The sequence below is a fragment of the Chrysochloris asiatica genome, unplaced genomic scaffold (assembly GCF_000296735.1).
Source record: "Chrysochloris asiatica unplaced genomic scaffold, ChrAsi1.0 scaffold00067, whole genome shotgun sequence".
Classification (NCBI taxonomy): domain Eukaryota; kingdom Metazoa; phylum Chordata; class Mammalia; order Afrosoricida; family Chrysochloridae; genus Chrysochloris; species Chrysochloris asiatica.
Window position 1 is genome coordinate 9,806,853 of NW_006408585.1, and position 16,046 is coordinate 9,822,898.

Below are 16,046 nucleotides of genomic sequence, written 5' to 3' on the forward strand. Positions count from 1 at the left end.
GCCAACAATTATATCACTGATCTTTGCCTGAGTTTAGGATAAACACTGGACAGCTAACTGTGAGGTCAGCGGTTCAAACCCACCAGCCAGTCTTTGGAAATCCTATCCAGGGTCACTATGAGTTGTGACTTAACAATAACAAGCATTTGTATCAAAACTGAAATTCTTATAACGTCAATTAGGACTAAGGAATAAACCACTGTACTTTTAAAGTTCAGAATCAACGAAAACTAAGTTTAAAGTAAATTTTTAGTATTCAAATTCATAAGCATACTATGTAATAAAGCTTTACATGTTCTAATTTTCCTTAATACATACAAAAGAAAGATAGTTAGCACTGGACACAAACACAAGACACATTTATATGAAAATGTGAGGAAGGAAAATGAGGCTTCTAGACCAATAAAAACATCAAATTTATAGAATAAAGTATTTTTCATAGTACTTTTTCATTAATCCATTGTAGTTCCAAATAAAAACATTATGGTGAGTCATTTCAATAATTGGATTTCTTTAGTTTTGCTTTTTTCAAAATAATCACTTTGAAACAAAATCAATCAGACTTTAGAAGGGAAAACTTCACTTGCATACTGTATCATGATTAGACAAATGTAAGAAGCAAAGGAGATTGCTTTATTTTTACAAATTATTACAAACTAATTTTACAGTTTTACCTAAGAATCCTTGCAACTTCATGTGAAAAAGAAACTGTGTAATCTTCTTTCATTTACAAAACCACACACCTATACACATTTGAATAGTTTATGCTACTTGTTAAACCACTTTTCAATTATTTGCTAAAACAGAAAAGCTCATCATGACATGCCTGATTATCGAAACCAAGATGTGGCACCTATAAGAAGTCACCTCTGCACTTTTCATGTCAGAAGTGTCATCTAAAAGGACACAAAATCTGCAGGCAATGAAGATTGACTCTGGCATTTGGATAACTATAAAATAATTAGTTGCCATATGTTATAAATGTAGCTTCTTTTAAGTACAGGATTTATACTACAGTATGTCAAGAGAAAACAGACTAAAGTATTTACTAATCTTACATAATGTCTACCCACCAGGGCAACAGTTTGTATCTACCATTGGCTCTGCAAGAAAAAGATGAGCCTTTCTGCTCCCATAAAGATTTATAGCCTTGAAAACCCTATACAGGGGCCCTGTGAGTCAGAACCGACTCATAAGCACATGTAATGTCTTCTAAAAAGGCATTTGAACAGGTAATTAATCTAGTACAATGAAATACGGACATAACCAAAAGCACTGTATCCATTATTATATTGTTGTTGTCTTTTAAGTGCTGTCGAATCGGTTCTGACTCATAGCGACCCTGTATAGGGTTTCCCAGGAGTGGTTGGTGAGTTTGAACCGCCGACCTTGCAGTTCAATCCAACCTTGCGGCCTAGTGCATTAACCCACAGCGCTATACCAAGACTCCCCATTACTATATTAGCTATAAATAATAAATCAAATTTAAGAAAAACAAAGTTGTGACTTGCACAGTAACATTTGTTCATTTTAGACAAGGTAATACACAATACAAACAAATCCTAACCCTAATCTGCTAGAATTTAGAGACAAAAAAAGTAACAGGGATCTGATTCACTACTAAATACAAAACATATATCTACCTAAAGCATGGTTAGGTCATGAAGTACAGTAAGATGGCAACAACAGTAAATTAACTTTTTCTATCTACCCAGAGGCATAACTGGCTACTGATTACTGAGCATCTTCTGATCCTAACAACACACTCTGAACTTAGGAATCATTATCCTCCTTTGCTTGTTGTTGTTGTTAAGTACTGTGGAGTTGGTTCCGACTCATAGAGACCCTGCACAGGGTTTCCGAGCCTGCAAATCCTCCTTTAATAGAGAAGGAAATTAAGTATCAGAAGGTAACCAATGAGCTAAATTTAGGTAGGGGGGCTAAAGTTCTATTGTGACACTGTAGAATAAGCACTGGACTGCTAACTGCAAGGCTGGCAGTTCAAACCCACCAGCCACTCCTCGAAAATTCTACAAAGGGTCACGATGAGGCAGAACCAATTCGATGCCACTTAACAACAAAGACATTATAACAAATCGGTATGAAGTGGTGTTGGTAATATGCCATAGAGTTGGTTCCAATGCATGACAACTCTGCATAGGATTTCCAAGGATGTAAATCTTTACGGGAGCAGAAAGCCTTACATTACTCCCATGAAACAGCTGGTAGTTTCGAACTGCTGACCTTGAGGTTAGCAGCCCAACTCGTAACCACTACACTACCAGAGCTCCTTAGGTATAAAGTAGAAGTATAAAATGAACACTAAGGAGGAAGTCAAGAAGTCTGACTTTGGAAAACTAAGCAATGTTATTGCCATCCCTGAGTATAAGCATTTAACAGTAATTACACAACAGAAGAAAAAAACTTAAAAGTTAAAAATAAATACCTTAGATAAAACCAATAGTTCTCTTACTCTAGAACAATCTGTAACAATTATTGAACACCCCCAGCAATTATAATAAACAATTTTAGGAAGCTGAAAACTTAGTATGCAAATGCATAAACATCAACAAAATATGGGAATGGTGGTGTTGGTTATGTGCCATGGAGTCGGTACCGATTCATAGCGACCCTGTATAGGGTCAGAACCTGTATGCTACCAGAGCTCCTTGAATATGATAGTAGTCAATTTTATAGAATGTTACTGGAACATTTGGTTAAAACCTAGGATTGAGTAGATTTCTTTCTCACTATGACATTTTGTAAATGAATGATTTCAGTCAGCAGAATAACAAAATGAGCAGTAGGTAAGTGGTAAGGCTGCTAAGGCAGAAACCTTGTGAGACCTGGGAAAACAAGACAGGTCCCCCATCACTATAGTTGATTTTTGTCACATTTGTCACAAGAAGTTCTATTAGCATTATTAAGTCAAGAGTTTTATTAGCATGCAAGCTTTGTCTACAAAATTCCGTCAATTCACTAGTCTAATTTAAAACGCTTCTACTCAATACTCTATTAGAAAGCTCATGAAATCTGATACAACTGATATACAAAACAATGTCAAGGCACACAAAAACAATCAAATGCATTTAAGCATTTCTTGTCAGACAAATATATTAATATAAGTGATAGATCTTTGTGTTGAACTTAACATGTGATGTATGGGGGTATGTAAATTTCAGATTACTGCCAATTTTTTTTTTCTCCTGATTTTCCTAATTGATTAAGTTATTTATGTTTCATAAAGGCAAGAATACTTTAACAACATCTTATTGACAGCTTTTACTGTTCAACACTGATGGTGGTGTGCCGTGGAGTCGGTTCCGACTCATAGCGACCCTATACTGGGTTTCTGAGGCTGTAAATCTTTACAGAAGCAGAAAGCCTCACCTTTCTCTCCTGGGTAATGGCCGGTAGTTTCAAATTGCCGACCTTGAGGTTAGCAGCCCATTCTGTAACCACTATGCTACCAGAGCAACATATCATTGTTGCCGGTGGTATTAAGTGCCAGAGTCGGTTTCAACTCACAGCAACCCCCATACATGGCTTTCAAGGAGCAGTTGGTGCATTTGCACTGCCAACCTTGAGATTCAAACCGACCTTGTGGTTTAGTGCTTATCCTACAGTGTCACATAAAACTGAGGTCATATTAGACCCATAATCTCTTTCAAAACTGGTTTATCAACTGTAAGCTAAGAGAAACTAATACCTATGTTATATAAAAAGGCGTTATTATACTCAATTGATACTTTTTGATCACCAATGATAATATAGTTTGTTCGAAACCAGCAGAGTGCTATCCTCTTTTTTAAAAATCAATTTTTAATTTATATGCCGTCTAACTGGTTCTGGCTCATAGCAACCCTATACAGGGTTTGTAAGACTTGTAAACCTTTGAAGGAGCAGAAAATCTCATCTTTCTCCCGTGAGTCGCTGGTAGGCTCGAACCAGGGACCTTGTGGTTGGTTCTGACTCATAATGACTCTGGATAGTGTTTCCAAGGCTTGTAAATCTTTGCAGGAGAAAACCTCATCTGTCTCCGTAGAAACGGCTGATGGGCTCAAACTGCTAACCTTGTGGTTTGCAGTCCAGTGCTTATCCTATGGAGCCACTGCACTGCCCCTTGTAGAGCACAGAGATCGCTATTTATAATTAGGAATTATACTGGGACTCAGGAAGACAACATGTGAAAACGTGAAAGACTCTTCTGCAGAAGCATGAGCGTTATATTAGTAAAGCTACATGAGTAATGTGGATACATTCCTCAGCCAGGAGGCTGAGCACCTTATAAACCAAAAACCAAACCCATTGTCGTCAAATCAATTCTGACTCAGAACAACCTTATAGGACAGGATAGAACAGACATGTCCTTCTTCCTCAGAAGGGCTGGTAGGCTTGAAAGATCAACCTTTCAGTTAGCAGCCAAGTGCTTAACCATTGTGCCACCAAGGTTCCTTGATCAGTCAGTACACAGGATGCAATAATAGTATCTGAGGACACATCATATAAATTCCCATGATTCTATTCACATTTTTACTAGCTACTTGTTTAACATTCCCAAACTGCATTTATTTAATCTTCTTGGACTCCTGGTGTGGCCTATAGGATAAGCACTGGACTGCAAACCACAAGGTCAGCAGTTCAAACCCACCACAGCTGCTCCTATGAAACCCTATATAGGATTGCTATGATTCAGAAATGACTAAATAGCACTTAACAACAGCAATTTTTTAGCAACAACAATCTTCTCAGAGTTAATACTAAACTTAATTTTAAAGTTTCTAACAACTTGAGTAGCCATAATTAAGCTTCCTAAAATTACATAGTTCAGAATAATATTACCATTGAGTTTCAACACTAACTTCTAGGAGATATAAGAATGTAAAGGTTAGAAAACAGTAGTTACACAGAGCTAATTGCTTCCACAGAGTAAAACACAGGAAGTACAATTTTTAACCAAAGTATGTTCTTCGTAGCTCTGAGCATCTTCGTAGCTCTGAGCATCAACCGAAGACCAAGGATCTTTACACAAAGCTGCAAGTCAAGTAAGTTAAAAGCCAAGGCCAATGTCTTTAAAAAAGAAAACACACAAAACCCTACATCTCCAAGATATTAAATTTATCAAGTGTAACTGACAAACCTTACGGGTCACTTCTTTTCTTTCTAGAAGGAAGCTACACCACTTATACCAAGCTACAAATGTAGAATCCAAACAATATAGCAGACATCCAGGGCAGAACAAAGGATCATAAAGTGGCTATAAGATTGTGTAGTTTGAAAGTACTGACAGAAGATTTGGGCAAGTTAACCACTGTTATTCTCATGATAGCAATTATGTAACTCCTAGATTTCAATTTAAATGTATGACATTTGTTGCTACTAACTAGTTTTTTAAATCTAGTGAAATCTAAGAATGTAATCACATTAAACAGCATATATCTGTCTTGAAAGCTGGTACTAAGAGAGCCCTCACTGCATTACAAAAAAAAAAAAAATTAGCTACTACATCATCTAGGGTTGAATCTACTTTGGTCAAAATTTTTTTAGTCTGCAAATTCTGCGGTAGCTTCTAAATTACACTTAAATGAGTAGCATTACAAGAAAACACTAGAGCTATGCAATTGTACTAAACTTCATTGACTTTTCTTACGGGAGAAAAAGAACACTATAATTTAACCTCCTTAATGAAGAGTCCTGGTATGGGACTGTGGAATAAAGCATCGGAATGGAAAGTTGGGTTGAACCATAATGTTGGCAGTGTAAACTCACCTTAGAAATCCTATACAGGGTCACTGTGAGTTGGAAACAAATCAACAGCACTTAAGAACAACAACAACCAAGGTGCATGCCCTCCCCACCCCCGAAAAAAAGTACATTCATGGATGAAGTACCTAAAGTAGTCAAGTCAGTATAAGAAATAACTTTTTCTTTCTAGCAGGACAGCCACAAAATTTTATACAACTACATTGCATAAATTGACAGGAAAGTACAATACACATTTCTCTGCCAATCCAAGGATTCAGACTATCTGAAAAATAGAGGTATATGCAACTCCAAATATAATCTATGTATTAAATTACTCAGCTGCTTACCCACAGTGTACCAACTAGCATCTGTCAATTTGCTGATAATAGCTTCTTGAAAGGATCCATCGGATGCCCTTGTTTCAACAATAGCTCCAACCTAAAACATAAAATCCAAACTTCATTACCAAATTTAAACCATAAAATCAAATTACTGTCATCAACTATACAATCTGTATATTGCTGTTGTTAAGTGCCATCAAGTCGGTTCTGACTCATAGCGACCCTGTAAAGGGATTTTTGAGGAACAGCTGGTGGAGTTTGAACCACCGACCTTGTGGTTCGCAGCCAGTGTTTATCCTATTACATCACACCAGAAAAATCAATAAATAATATTTATGATAATTTTACCTGACACTGACTTAAGATCTTTATGCTTACAGTGATTTAATTTATTATGTAATTTGGGCCCCAAAATATAAATATGGTATCTATATTACCCCTCATTTTTATACACTGGAAATTGTGGCTTAGAAAGAGAAAACAATTTGTAAAGACTCCAGAATGAGAGCCCATTCTCTTACGTCTAATTCAGGTTTTGTTTTGCTTTTAAACTACTTTATGTTCCTTTCATGAACATTTCTGAATACAAGAACTATAAAACAGCAACAAGAGCTCCGATTTTCCTTCACAGAAACACTGATTATTGGATTCAGCACCTGTATGTAGGGGATCTTTTAGGGAAAGGTTCACCTGGAGACAGAAGGATGGCACAGGTGACCTTCGATTAGTTTACAGACCTTTATGTATTTTAATCAAAGTGGTACCCTGACATCAAAAAGATTACATAGACAAATGGCCAGACATGGATGGAAAATATATTCTAGGTGTTCATTAAATTGAATTATGAAGTGAACATAGGTCACTTGCTAAACTAGAAAAATAGAAGGATCAACCTTAGGATTCCAATATGTAACCGCACATTAAACAGTGCCTGATACAACAATGCAAAAAACAAAGTGAGGTATTCAGCCAAAGAATTTAAAACAAGTGGGAGCTAAAATCTCAGCATGCCTATGCATATTAAATTATCCTTCACTAAAATGCTTAATATTTTTCATCTGAAAACACAGTCATTGCAATAGCATAATTTCTACTAATTATACACTTCACCTGTATTTTTATTTTCTGATTAATGTCCTAAAAATTTTTAAGTATATCTGTAATTATAAAACTCAGTAAATTATTGTCTCAATTTATGATTCGTCATTTCAGATTTTAAACTGTAGAAAATACGTACTCTTAAAGGACCCTTTACTTGATCATCTTGCACCAACTGTGTAGTATTATCCTGTTTTAGGAGTACCTGAAAAATTTTTTTGCACAGTTCATGTTAGTTTTAAACAATGAATTATAATAACACCTTTACCTATGCTTTCTTAGCACCCTGTGGTTACCTGTAGTTTAATTCTTATTACATTGTTTTGTATGTGTTTATTGTCTCTATCATTAACGGAGTACCTAGAAGACCAAAGTCGCCATTTGTTACTATATCCCCAATAGTTATTAAGTACCAGTGCAAGTAATAAATGACTATTGAATGAATGAATAAACTACAGAAGACTTACCACCTACAGTGATTACTGTAAACACTTAACACTGCCTTTATTGCTCTTTATCAACAAGTCATGAAACTCTCATTCTTACCAAGAATATAAAAAACAGTATCAAGCTCTTTGTTGTTGTTCAGTGCCGCTGAGTCGGTTCCGACTCACAGTGACCCTGCTTAGGGTTTCTGAGGGGCAGCTGGTAAAGTTGAAACCAAGCTTACAGTTCAAACCGACTTTGCAGTCCAGCGCATTAACCCACAGCTCTACACCAGGACTCCTGTCTATACATGAAAGGAAAAGAAAATAAAACCAGATTCTCTGATGCTTTATAAAGTGAATCCAAATCCTAACCATAATATGTACTTCAGTTACAAACAAATGCTCTTTTTCTACTTCCAGTCCACTGCCTTTGAGTAGATTCCAACACATAGACCCACTAGAACAGCAAAACTACCCTGTAGTGTTTCTAAGGCTATAAGTCTTTATGCCACATTGTTTTCCTGTGCAGCTGGTAGGTTCAAATCACTAACCTTTTTGCTGGCAGCCGAGTGCTTTAACCATTGTGATACCAGGACTCCTATGTCTACTATTGTTACTGTTGCTAAGTGCCACCAAATTGGTTCCCACTCATAGTGACTCTGGGTAGGGTTTCTGAGTCTTTTTAAAATCTTTGCAAGAACTAGCAGGCCTCATCTTTCTCCTGCCAAAGAGCAGGCAGACTCAAAACACAGACCTTGTGGTTGGCAGTCTAGTCCTTATTGTATGGAGCCATTGTATGGAGCCATTGTGCTCCATTTCTCTGTGTTGTTGTTAATAACCATGGAGTTGGTTCCAAATCATTGCGACCCTACTTAGGGTTTCCAAGGAGCAGCTGGGTGGGTTTGAACTGCCAACTTTGCAGTTCAAACCGATCTTGAGGTTGAGTGCCTATCCTACAGTGCCATACCAGGACTCCATCAGCATTGTTGTTAAGTGCCATGGAGTCGGTTCCGACTCACAACGACCCTGTATAAGGTTTCTGAGGTGGTGGGTTTGAACTGTCAACCTTGTGGCTCGCAGTCCAGTGCTGATCCTTCAACGTCATAGTACAAGCAACCATAAGAGAGCAATTATCCAAATAAGAAAGTTCAAATTGTAGGTATGTATATATTATAAGACCTCAAACAATCCAGTACTGACTTAAATAAACAAATAAGTAAACATTAAGAGACACAATCCTAACAAAAAGCTTAAAAGCTTCATATAATTCCAAATAAATACCTAGTAAACAAATCCTGTATATCTGACATAGTTAAAAGGTGATACAAAAACGCTTTTTAAAAAGGAGGGGAGTGGCTGATTTTGCAGTACAGGAGTGGAAAACCCTGGGACCATCAAGAGAGAAGAGCGGAGTACGGGACCCTATCCAGAGAAGCAGTGACGCCAGAGATTGAGGAAGAGACTATGATATGGAGAGATGGTATGGCTGGGGACCCCTTGGTTGTTTGATGATGCATGGAGCGGATTGTAATCATTGCAATGAAACAAAATATGAAAGTATGAATGTAAAGCTGATCTCCCATGTTAACTATCACTCAATTCACATTAAGAACTTGGAAAAAAAAAAAAAAAAAGCCTTGTAAAAGAATAAAAAGAAAGCAGCGGAAAAAAAGAATGTCAAATGACAACAGTGAAATAAAAGTTGCATATAGGCAGATCAAAGTTTAAACTGAAATTTCATACTAATCATAGATAAATCTATTTACCTACCACAGAAATAACACTTATCTACTAAGTTCATTTATTCATTCAATGAATTTTAAATCTATTGTACCTATTGGGGATAGGAAAAGTTAGATTTTTTTTTTTGCACTTCACAATGTTCTTTCTGGGAAAGAAAAAGCAAACTGCAAAACTGCCTTATTGAACCCAATAGTGATCCAATGATAATAGTAATTATAATAATAATGCTGTGATAGCCACAGTAAATAAATCTGAAGAACCAAACCAAATCTATTAGGAATGGTACCAAGGAAGATTTTCATAAACTATATTATATAGTTTCATAATGTCAAAAATGAATATATAGGAAAGTTACCACAAAGAAACACAAAAATGTTAATTTGAGACACAAGCTATGGTTATTAATCCAGTTCTTTTTTTTCTATTTCCAACAGGATTTTTAACCAGTTATTCCCAGTTCAGTTATGGCCAACAAAGCAAAATCAGAACTGATGCTAACTTGAAAAATGAGTGAGCCAGAATGAAAACCAAAGCAGAAAAACAATGATTCAATGACAGCTAGAAACTTAATCTCCCTTTTAGAAAACAAAGGCAGAAGAAATGGTGCACAGTAACTAAATCTCTTGATAAGCTCAACAGGAAACAATGATGTACCACTCAAAGATGGTGGTCCATCAGGCTTCTTTGAATGTGTATTGTTCTCTGGAGTCCTGGCAAAATATTCAGTCTCTAGAAAGGGCGCACCCTGTACCTCTTCAAAGTTTCCCATCCCAGGACTTTGTCTTTAGTTCTTCCCATCCCAGCTGTCATTCTACTTAATCCAATTTAAATTTGGGTCTGTTTCACTTTTGCTTCATCAGCCATAACTGAACCAGTTTGAAGCCTCATTTCCAAATACCATACAGGGATAATGTGTTAACTTTTTTTTAACTACTAAAAGCACGTTAAAAATGAAATTTTTGAATCATCTTTGACACTGTCTTGAAAACATAATTCCTACTGCATTGGCATTGTTTTTCCTAACCACTGAAATCCTCTCTAACTAAATATTATAAAAGAAAAGAAAGTAAGATTATAGCTCAAGTTGTTGTTACGTGCCATTGAGTCAGTTTCGACTCAGAGCGACCCTGTATAGCTTCCAAGAAGCATCTGGTGAGTCTGAACCACTGACCTTGTCGTTGAAATTAACCTTGTGATCTAGTGTTTACCCTACAGTGCAATATCAGGATCCCAATTAAGTAGGCTATCATAAATAGAGAAGATTCAAACACTACAAAGCAGGGTATTTTGGCAGAACTATTTTGAAATAATTTCTCAAAACTACTTTTAGTTGTTTATGTCTCAAATCTTGATGCGCTTTTACAATAGTAGAGCACAAAACAGTTCTTGTACAGTGATAATTCAATAAATAAAATATATAGATTTACAATCCCAACCTCCCCAACTCTCTTCAGCCCAGAATTGGTGAAAGTATTGCATTAAAAAAAAAAAAAGTTACCTTAACTTTTACCAGCCTTTTCACAGTCTTAATCTTTGCCTCACAAAAGGCACCTCGGTACTTGGCACTGACATCAGTTCCCACTGTCAGGTAGGCAGGCTCATCCGCCACCTGGTAAAAGGATTATAAAACGTAAATGTCACAACTATTTTCCCTACTTCAGCCTCCAGTCTAATTCAGAGGCTCTTTATTTACGATAATAAGACTACTAAAACTATTTGCTTATTACCATCACTAATAACTTGAAAAATATCCTTAAAATTAACAATTAACAGCCCTTCTTGCATACTGATGTTTATCCAACTTAAATTGTTTAAAATTGTAATTACAAAGTATCAATAAGGAAACACAGTGTTTTTTTCTCCAGCTATAAAAATGGATCAACAAGAAATTTATGTATGAGATGTAAAAAAGAGGAAAAGTATAATAATTTTGAATATCTCATAAAATCTTAAGCCCTTCATTTACAGCCTCCTTAAAATGCTGTCTCCAAAATAAAGGAAATAAAACTATTATATAATTAATACTAGCAATGTAAAATTGAAGGTTTTTTTAACATAGCTACATAAAGGTAACATCTTGGATACAATGTAACAATACAAATAAGAAAAGAAGACAATTCTCTTGATAAGGAGAGCATTATTTAGAAAATTCTTTAGTTGAAAGCTGCATATGAAAAGTTTACACGTGAAATCAGCTGATGAATGCATAAATGATTTTGAGCATTTACTGATGGCTCAAGACCCGTGTAGCTTTATCTAGCTGTACCTCTTGATATAAAAAATAAACTTCACCGAGAAATGTCTAATGGCCATGATTACTTGAATACACTGAAAGATCAGGTAAATTTTATTCTACCATCAATTTTAATCATTACAGTAATAAAATGGCTATCCCAATCTATCAGTTTTGTCCAACTTTTTCTAAAGCTAGGTCTAATTCAAAGTAGCTAAGTGCAAAAGTAACAGTATACACTTTAGACATATATACTTTTTAATTAATTTTTTTTTTTTAATTTTCCCATGTAACATTTAAAAAAGGTTAGATGAGTTACTTAATACAAGAAGAGTGGAAAGCAAAAGAAAATTTTGGGAAATGCTATACACACATTTCACAGCTTAAATACACGGAAACAGTAAATGAGTGAACAATCTGGTACCTTTCAAAGTTAGGAGAATTACCAAGCAAAGAGGAATCAGAGGAATGGTTCCCACAAATAAATATCCAAACTGAAACCGCCAATGCAATGCAACAGAGCAAGAAGGCTAGGATATTCTCTTTCTCTTTAAACATCAGATACTGATGTTTGGAAAATTAGGTGTCTTCAGAATAACTTTTTTAGGTTAGATATAGATTGAAAATCATTTACTACAATAATTGGACTAAAACTATAACCAGTTTTAGCTCTTCAAATATTTTAGCCCAGAATTTTACGTTATTCCCCACTCCAAAAAATATATCCCTTAATCAACCCACATATTTCATCTTCTTAGCAAATTACATTGGCACTGGGGGGGGGGCGGGATTTTATTCCAAAAAAAAATCCCCCAAAGTAGGACAAAAGCTTTACTTCTGTTAAGGTTGCTGCCAACACAGGAAGTGTTTAAAAATATTAGCCCAATGGACAATTGAAAGTCTGCACCAGGCTTTCTAAGGTGCTAACTGCTTAAGAAAGGAGCAGAACCAGCTGCATTGAGATACACTGTTCATTCTCACCCATTCAACACATTTTTGTTTTCCTTAAATGCTGCTTAGTAGAGGAATTAATTTTGAGTAGTCCTCCTACAAAAAAAAAAAAAAAAAAAGGCATTCCACAACATAAGCCTCACGACAGGCAGTGGACAGGGACATCTCGAGGTCCAGAGCAGCGTTAATTCTACTTACCTTCATTTTTACTGGTGACTTGTGGGGTTCCAGCTCAACGAGCTATCTTCACAGTCGCTAGAATCATGGGGAGGGAGAGACAGGCAAAGAATCAGCCAACAGCGGGGAGCGACACAGGCAAAGAAAGTAAACAAATGCCAGCGGGGAGGGGCAGCAGCTCCCCAGCCGAAGGACTAAGATCCCCGCGGAGGGCAGTCAGGACGCAGGGGTTGAGGGGGAAGCGAGAACCCCAGAGGCGCCAAAGGGCAACCCGTTCCGCCCGGAGTTCTCCAGTGGCCCATCGCACCCCCTGTTTTGCTCGTCACTTGGACCGCGAATGACCAAGTCGGAGCTCCAGGACCAGTGGCACTGGAAAAGGACAGGGCGCGTTTCGGCTTCGAGCGGTCGCGGAGGCGCCTCGCCTCTCAGCCGCCCCCCAGAGACTCCCGACTTAGGCCCGCGCCCCGCCTCCGCCGCTCGGCCCCCTCGGCCCGCCCCGGGCCCGCGGTGGCGGCAGCGAAGTGTCACGGCGCCATTGCTCTCCTTCCTCCACTCTGCACCATGTCAGGAATGAGAAGTGCTGCTTCACCCCACTGGGGAACTGGCACAACCTTCCGCCCCGAGCGTGAGGGGAGACCCACGGGGGGAGGGAGCCGGGGGGCGGAGAGGAGGAGGGGAGGCGGCCGGGACTGGGTGTGGGAGGGGAGGGGAGCCGCACAGCGGCAGCCACCGCCTCCTCCCCGCGCCCGCCTCAACTTTTTGTACAGCTCTGAGAGGCACCAGCCCCCGGCCCCACCGGTCCTACCACGGGCTCCACGGGAAAGGACGCACCACGGAGTTGGGGGCCGGCTCCCCACAGCAGCCCGCTCCCCACAGCGCGGAAGCAAACTTAGCGGCGCGGCCAGCCCCACAGCCATTTTCCCGGGAACCCGGGGAGGCGGCCGAGGAGGCGGCTGCAGCGGCGGTTGCTGCAGTTGCCGCCACTGCTCCACGACTTACCCATTCCCCAGTGCCCGCTACGCCGCTTCCCTGGCACCCCCCCTCCCCACCACCAAAGCTTCCAACTGCATCGGGACCCCAAGCAGCAACACCAGCTGCTACTGCCGCTTCGCCCATTCAGTATTTCTCGCTTCCCTTCTCCCCACCTACCAACTGCGGGTAAAGTGCGCGCTGTCAGCTCCCCAGTGCTCCGCCCCACTGACCCCCGCGGGCCCCAGTCCGGGCAGCACCACTCCGGGCCGCGGCGGCAGTTCCTGCGCCCCGTCCCCCACTCGCCCGATTTACAGCCACAATCCACCAAATAACAAGCTGTGGAGCCGACTCTCTTCTACACGAACTCCTATTGGCTGATCATGACGCCGAAGAGCTTCTGATTGGAGTTCGCTAGCTGCCGTCCTCATTGGATGTAGCTCTAAAACTTCACGGATTGGTGAGAAAAACAGCAGGTAGGACATTTTCCACTTATGATTGGCTGTCTTCGAAGGCCGGCACTATTGGAGGGTAAGGTATTGAGTAAGCAAGTTCTGAAAAATGATTGGTGTATACGTCTCCGGATGTGTTTAACTGGACGCTGATTGGTCAATTGGGGGTCAGGAAGAGCAGTTCGGCACGAGGATTGGCGGCGAAGTGTCCCATGGAAACAGAACCCAGAGCAGCGGCCAGGGGCTCGCACGGGGGCGGGGCAGGGTCTTTCCAAAGCGCCTGCGCTAAGCCAGCTTCTCGGCGCCATTTTGTCTGGGCAGCGGTGGCTGCAGCTCTATCGCATTTTATGTTCCCGGCGAGAAGGCAGCGGAGTCTGTATCCGGCAGATTCGTTTTAGTTCAGTACCCATTCACTGTTCTTTCCAGGATAGCACTCAGAGAATGTCGGAGGAGTCACAGGTCCTTCAAAAAGGTCAGTTGGAAGATATGGTTGTCTTACTGGGGCATGGCGCAGCTTTAGCGGCACCGGAAGTGAAGGGGCCGCCCGGCAGCCATGGCAAAGTTAGTTCGCTTTGCGGCGGGGTGGGGTAGGGCGGGGTGAGGAGGGGAGGGGAGAGGGGCGGGTCGAGAGGAGGCGAGGCTTCCTCTCCCGCCTAGAGACTGCGAGAGGCTCCGGATACGCGCACTTCTCCTTCAGGACGTAGATCTGGAGTCTGAGAGATTTTCTTGAATTTGTCCTTCTTCCAGCAGTCATTCCTGTCGACTTGACTTTCGGGAACTTGTCAGTTTCCAGCCGCGTGGCACTGGCCATGGGGGCCGCCTTTAGACGAGAAAGCTATGAGTCTTACTGAAACACATCTTAACGTGGGAAGAGGGTGTTTCCGCGTGCACCGCACGCGACAGAGCGATGAGGAAACTGAGGCAGGCTCTAGTTTCCAAATGCTGAGGGCTTTGCGTGCCAGCTCGCAAGCCTCTGTGACCTTGGACGAGGTTCATGCTGCTTTTTGAAAGGAAATCTCAATGATTTTAACAGGGCCCGAATCACCTAAAAAAGGAATTCACCCATAGGACAAAGGATAATGTTCTCTAAGCAAAATTCTTTTTGGTTAACTGAAACAAAAATGTATCCGATTTTAATTAGTGGAATCGGAGTATTCATTGAAAAGTAATTGTGAAGACGCATAAAAATGTAAAATATTGTGGATAAATTGGTGCGGATTAAATTTACTCAACCCAAATCTTAAAGTTGAACTCCTTTCTTCATTCATGTTGTTGTTAAGTGCCATCGGGTGGTTTCCAACCCATAGTGACCTCGTATAGGATTTCCGAGGAGCAGCTGGTGAGCTTGAACCGCTGATCTTACGGTCGACCTTAACCGCCCTAACCCACAGCACCACATCAGGACTCCTTTCTTCACTCATACGTAGTTAGTAATTTTTATCAATTAAGAAAATAAATGCACGTTGCTGTTTTCTTTTGAGTGACCTGTCACACTTATCTGGATAGATGCTTATAAGCAGTCCTGTGTTTTCAGCAATACTGTTGTTTTGATGGGGCTCAAGACAGAAAAAAAAGTGGCTGAATGACTTAGCAGTTTCCTGTTTCTTTTTGACAGTTCTGAAGAAAATAAAGGACATCATTGGCAAATATCCAAAAGTATTACTGAGGTGAGTCCTATTCTTTTTAAATATCTTTAGAATTGGAGACCCCACCTGCAAAAGTTTTCTATCGGCCAGTAAAAGGTGGGGGGAGCATAAATAATAGATTGGAAGAATAGTAATTGGAAGATGTTTTGTTTGGATCAGGGTTCACATGAGGCTGTATTGTTCATATTTTGGTGTGATAATGTAGGATGAACTTGAAAAATTAGGACAGCCTGATAGATTTCACTGAGTTGGAAGGTGACTGA

The 16,046-nt window shown here is 39.8% G+C and overlaps 1 protein-coding gene across 1 annotated transcript in view; it reads right to left on the reverse strand.

The window, feature by feature from the left end:
* ARID4A (AT rich interactive domain 4A (RBP1-like)) overlaps positions 1-12,743 on the reverse strand; it is a 79,403-nt gene extending 66,660 nt beyond the window's left edge. Inside the window, exons 1-4 of the mRNA XM_006864640.1 lie at positions 12,738-12,743; positions 10,854-10,964; positions 7,324-7,389; positions 6,093-6,183 (exon numbers count right to left, since the gene is read on the reverse strand). Coding sequence (XP_006864702.1) covers positions 6,093-6,183; positions 7,324-7,389; positions 10,854-10,964; positions 12,738-12,743 — 274 coding nt within the window. The remainder of the gene's footprint in view (positions 1-6,092; positions 6,184-7,323; positions 7,390-10,853; positions 10,965-12,737) is intronic.
* Between the last annotated feature and the right edge of the window lie 3,303 nt (positions 12,744-16,046).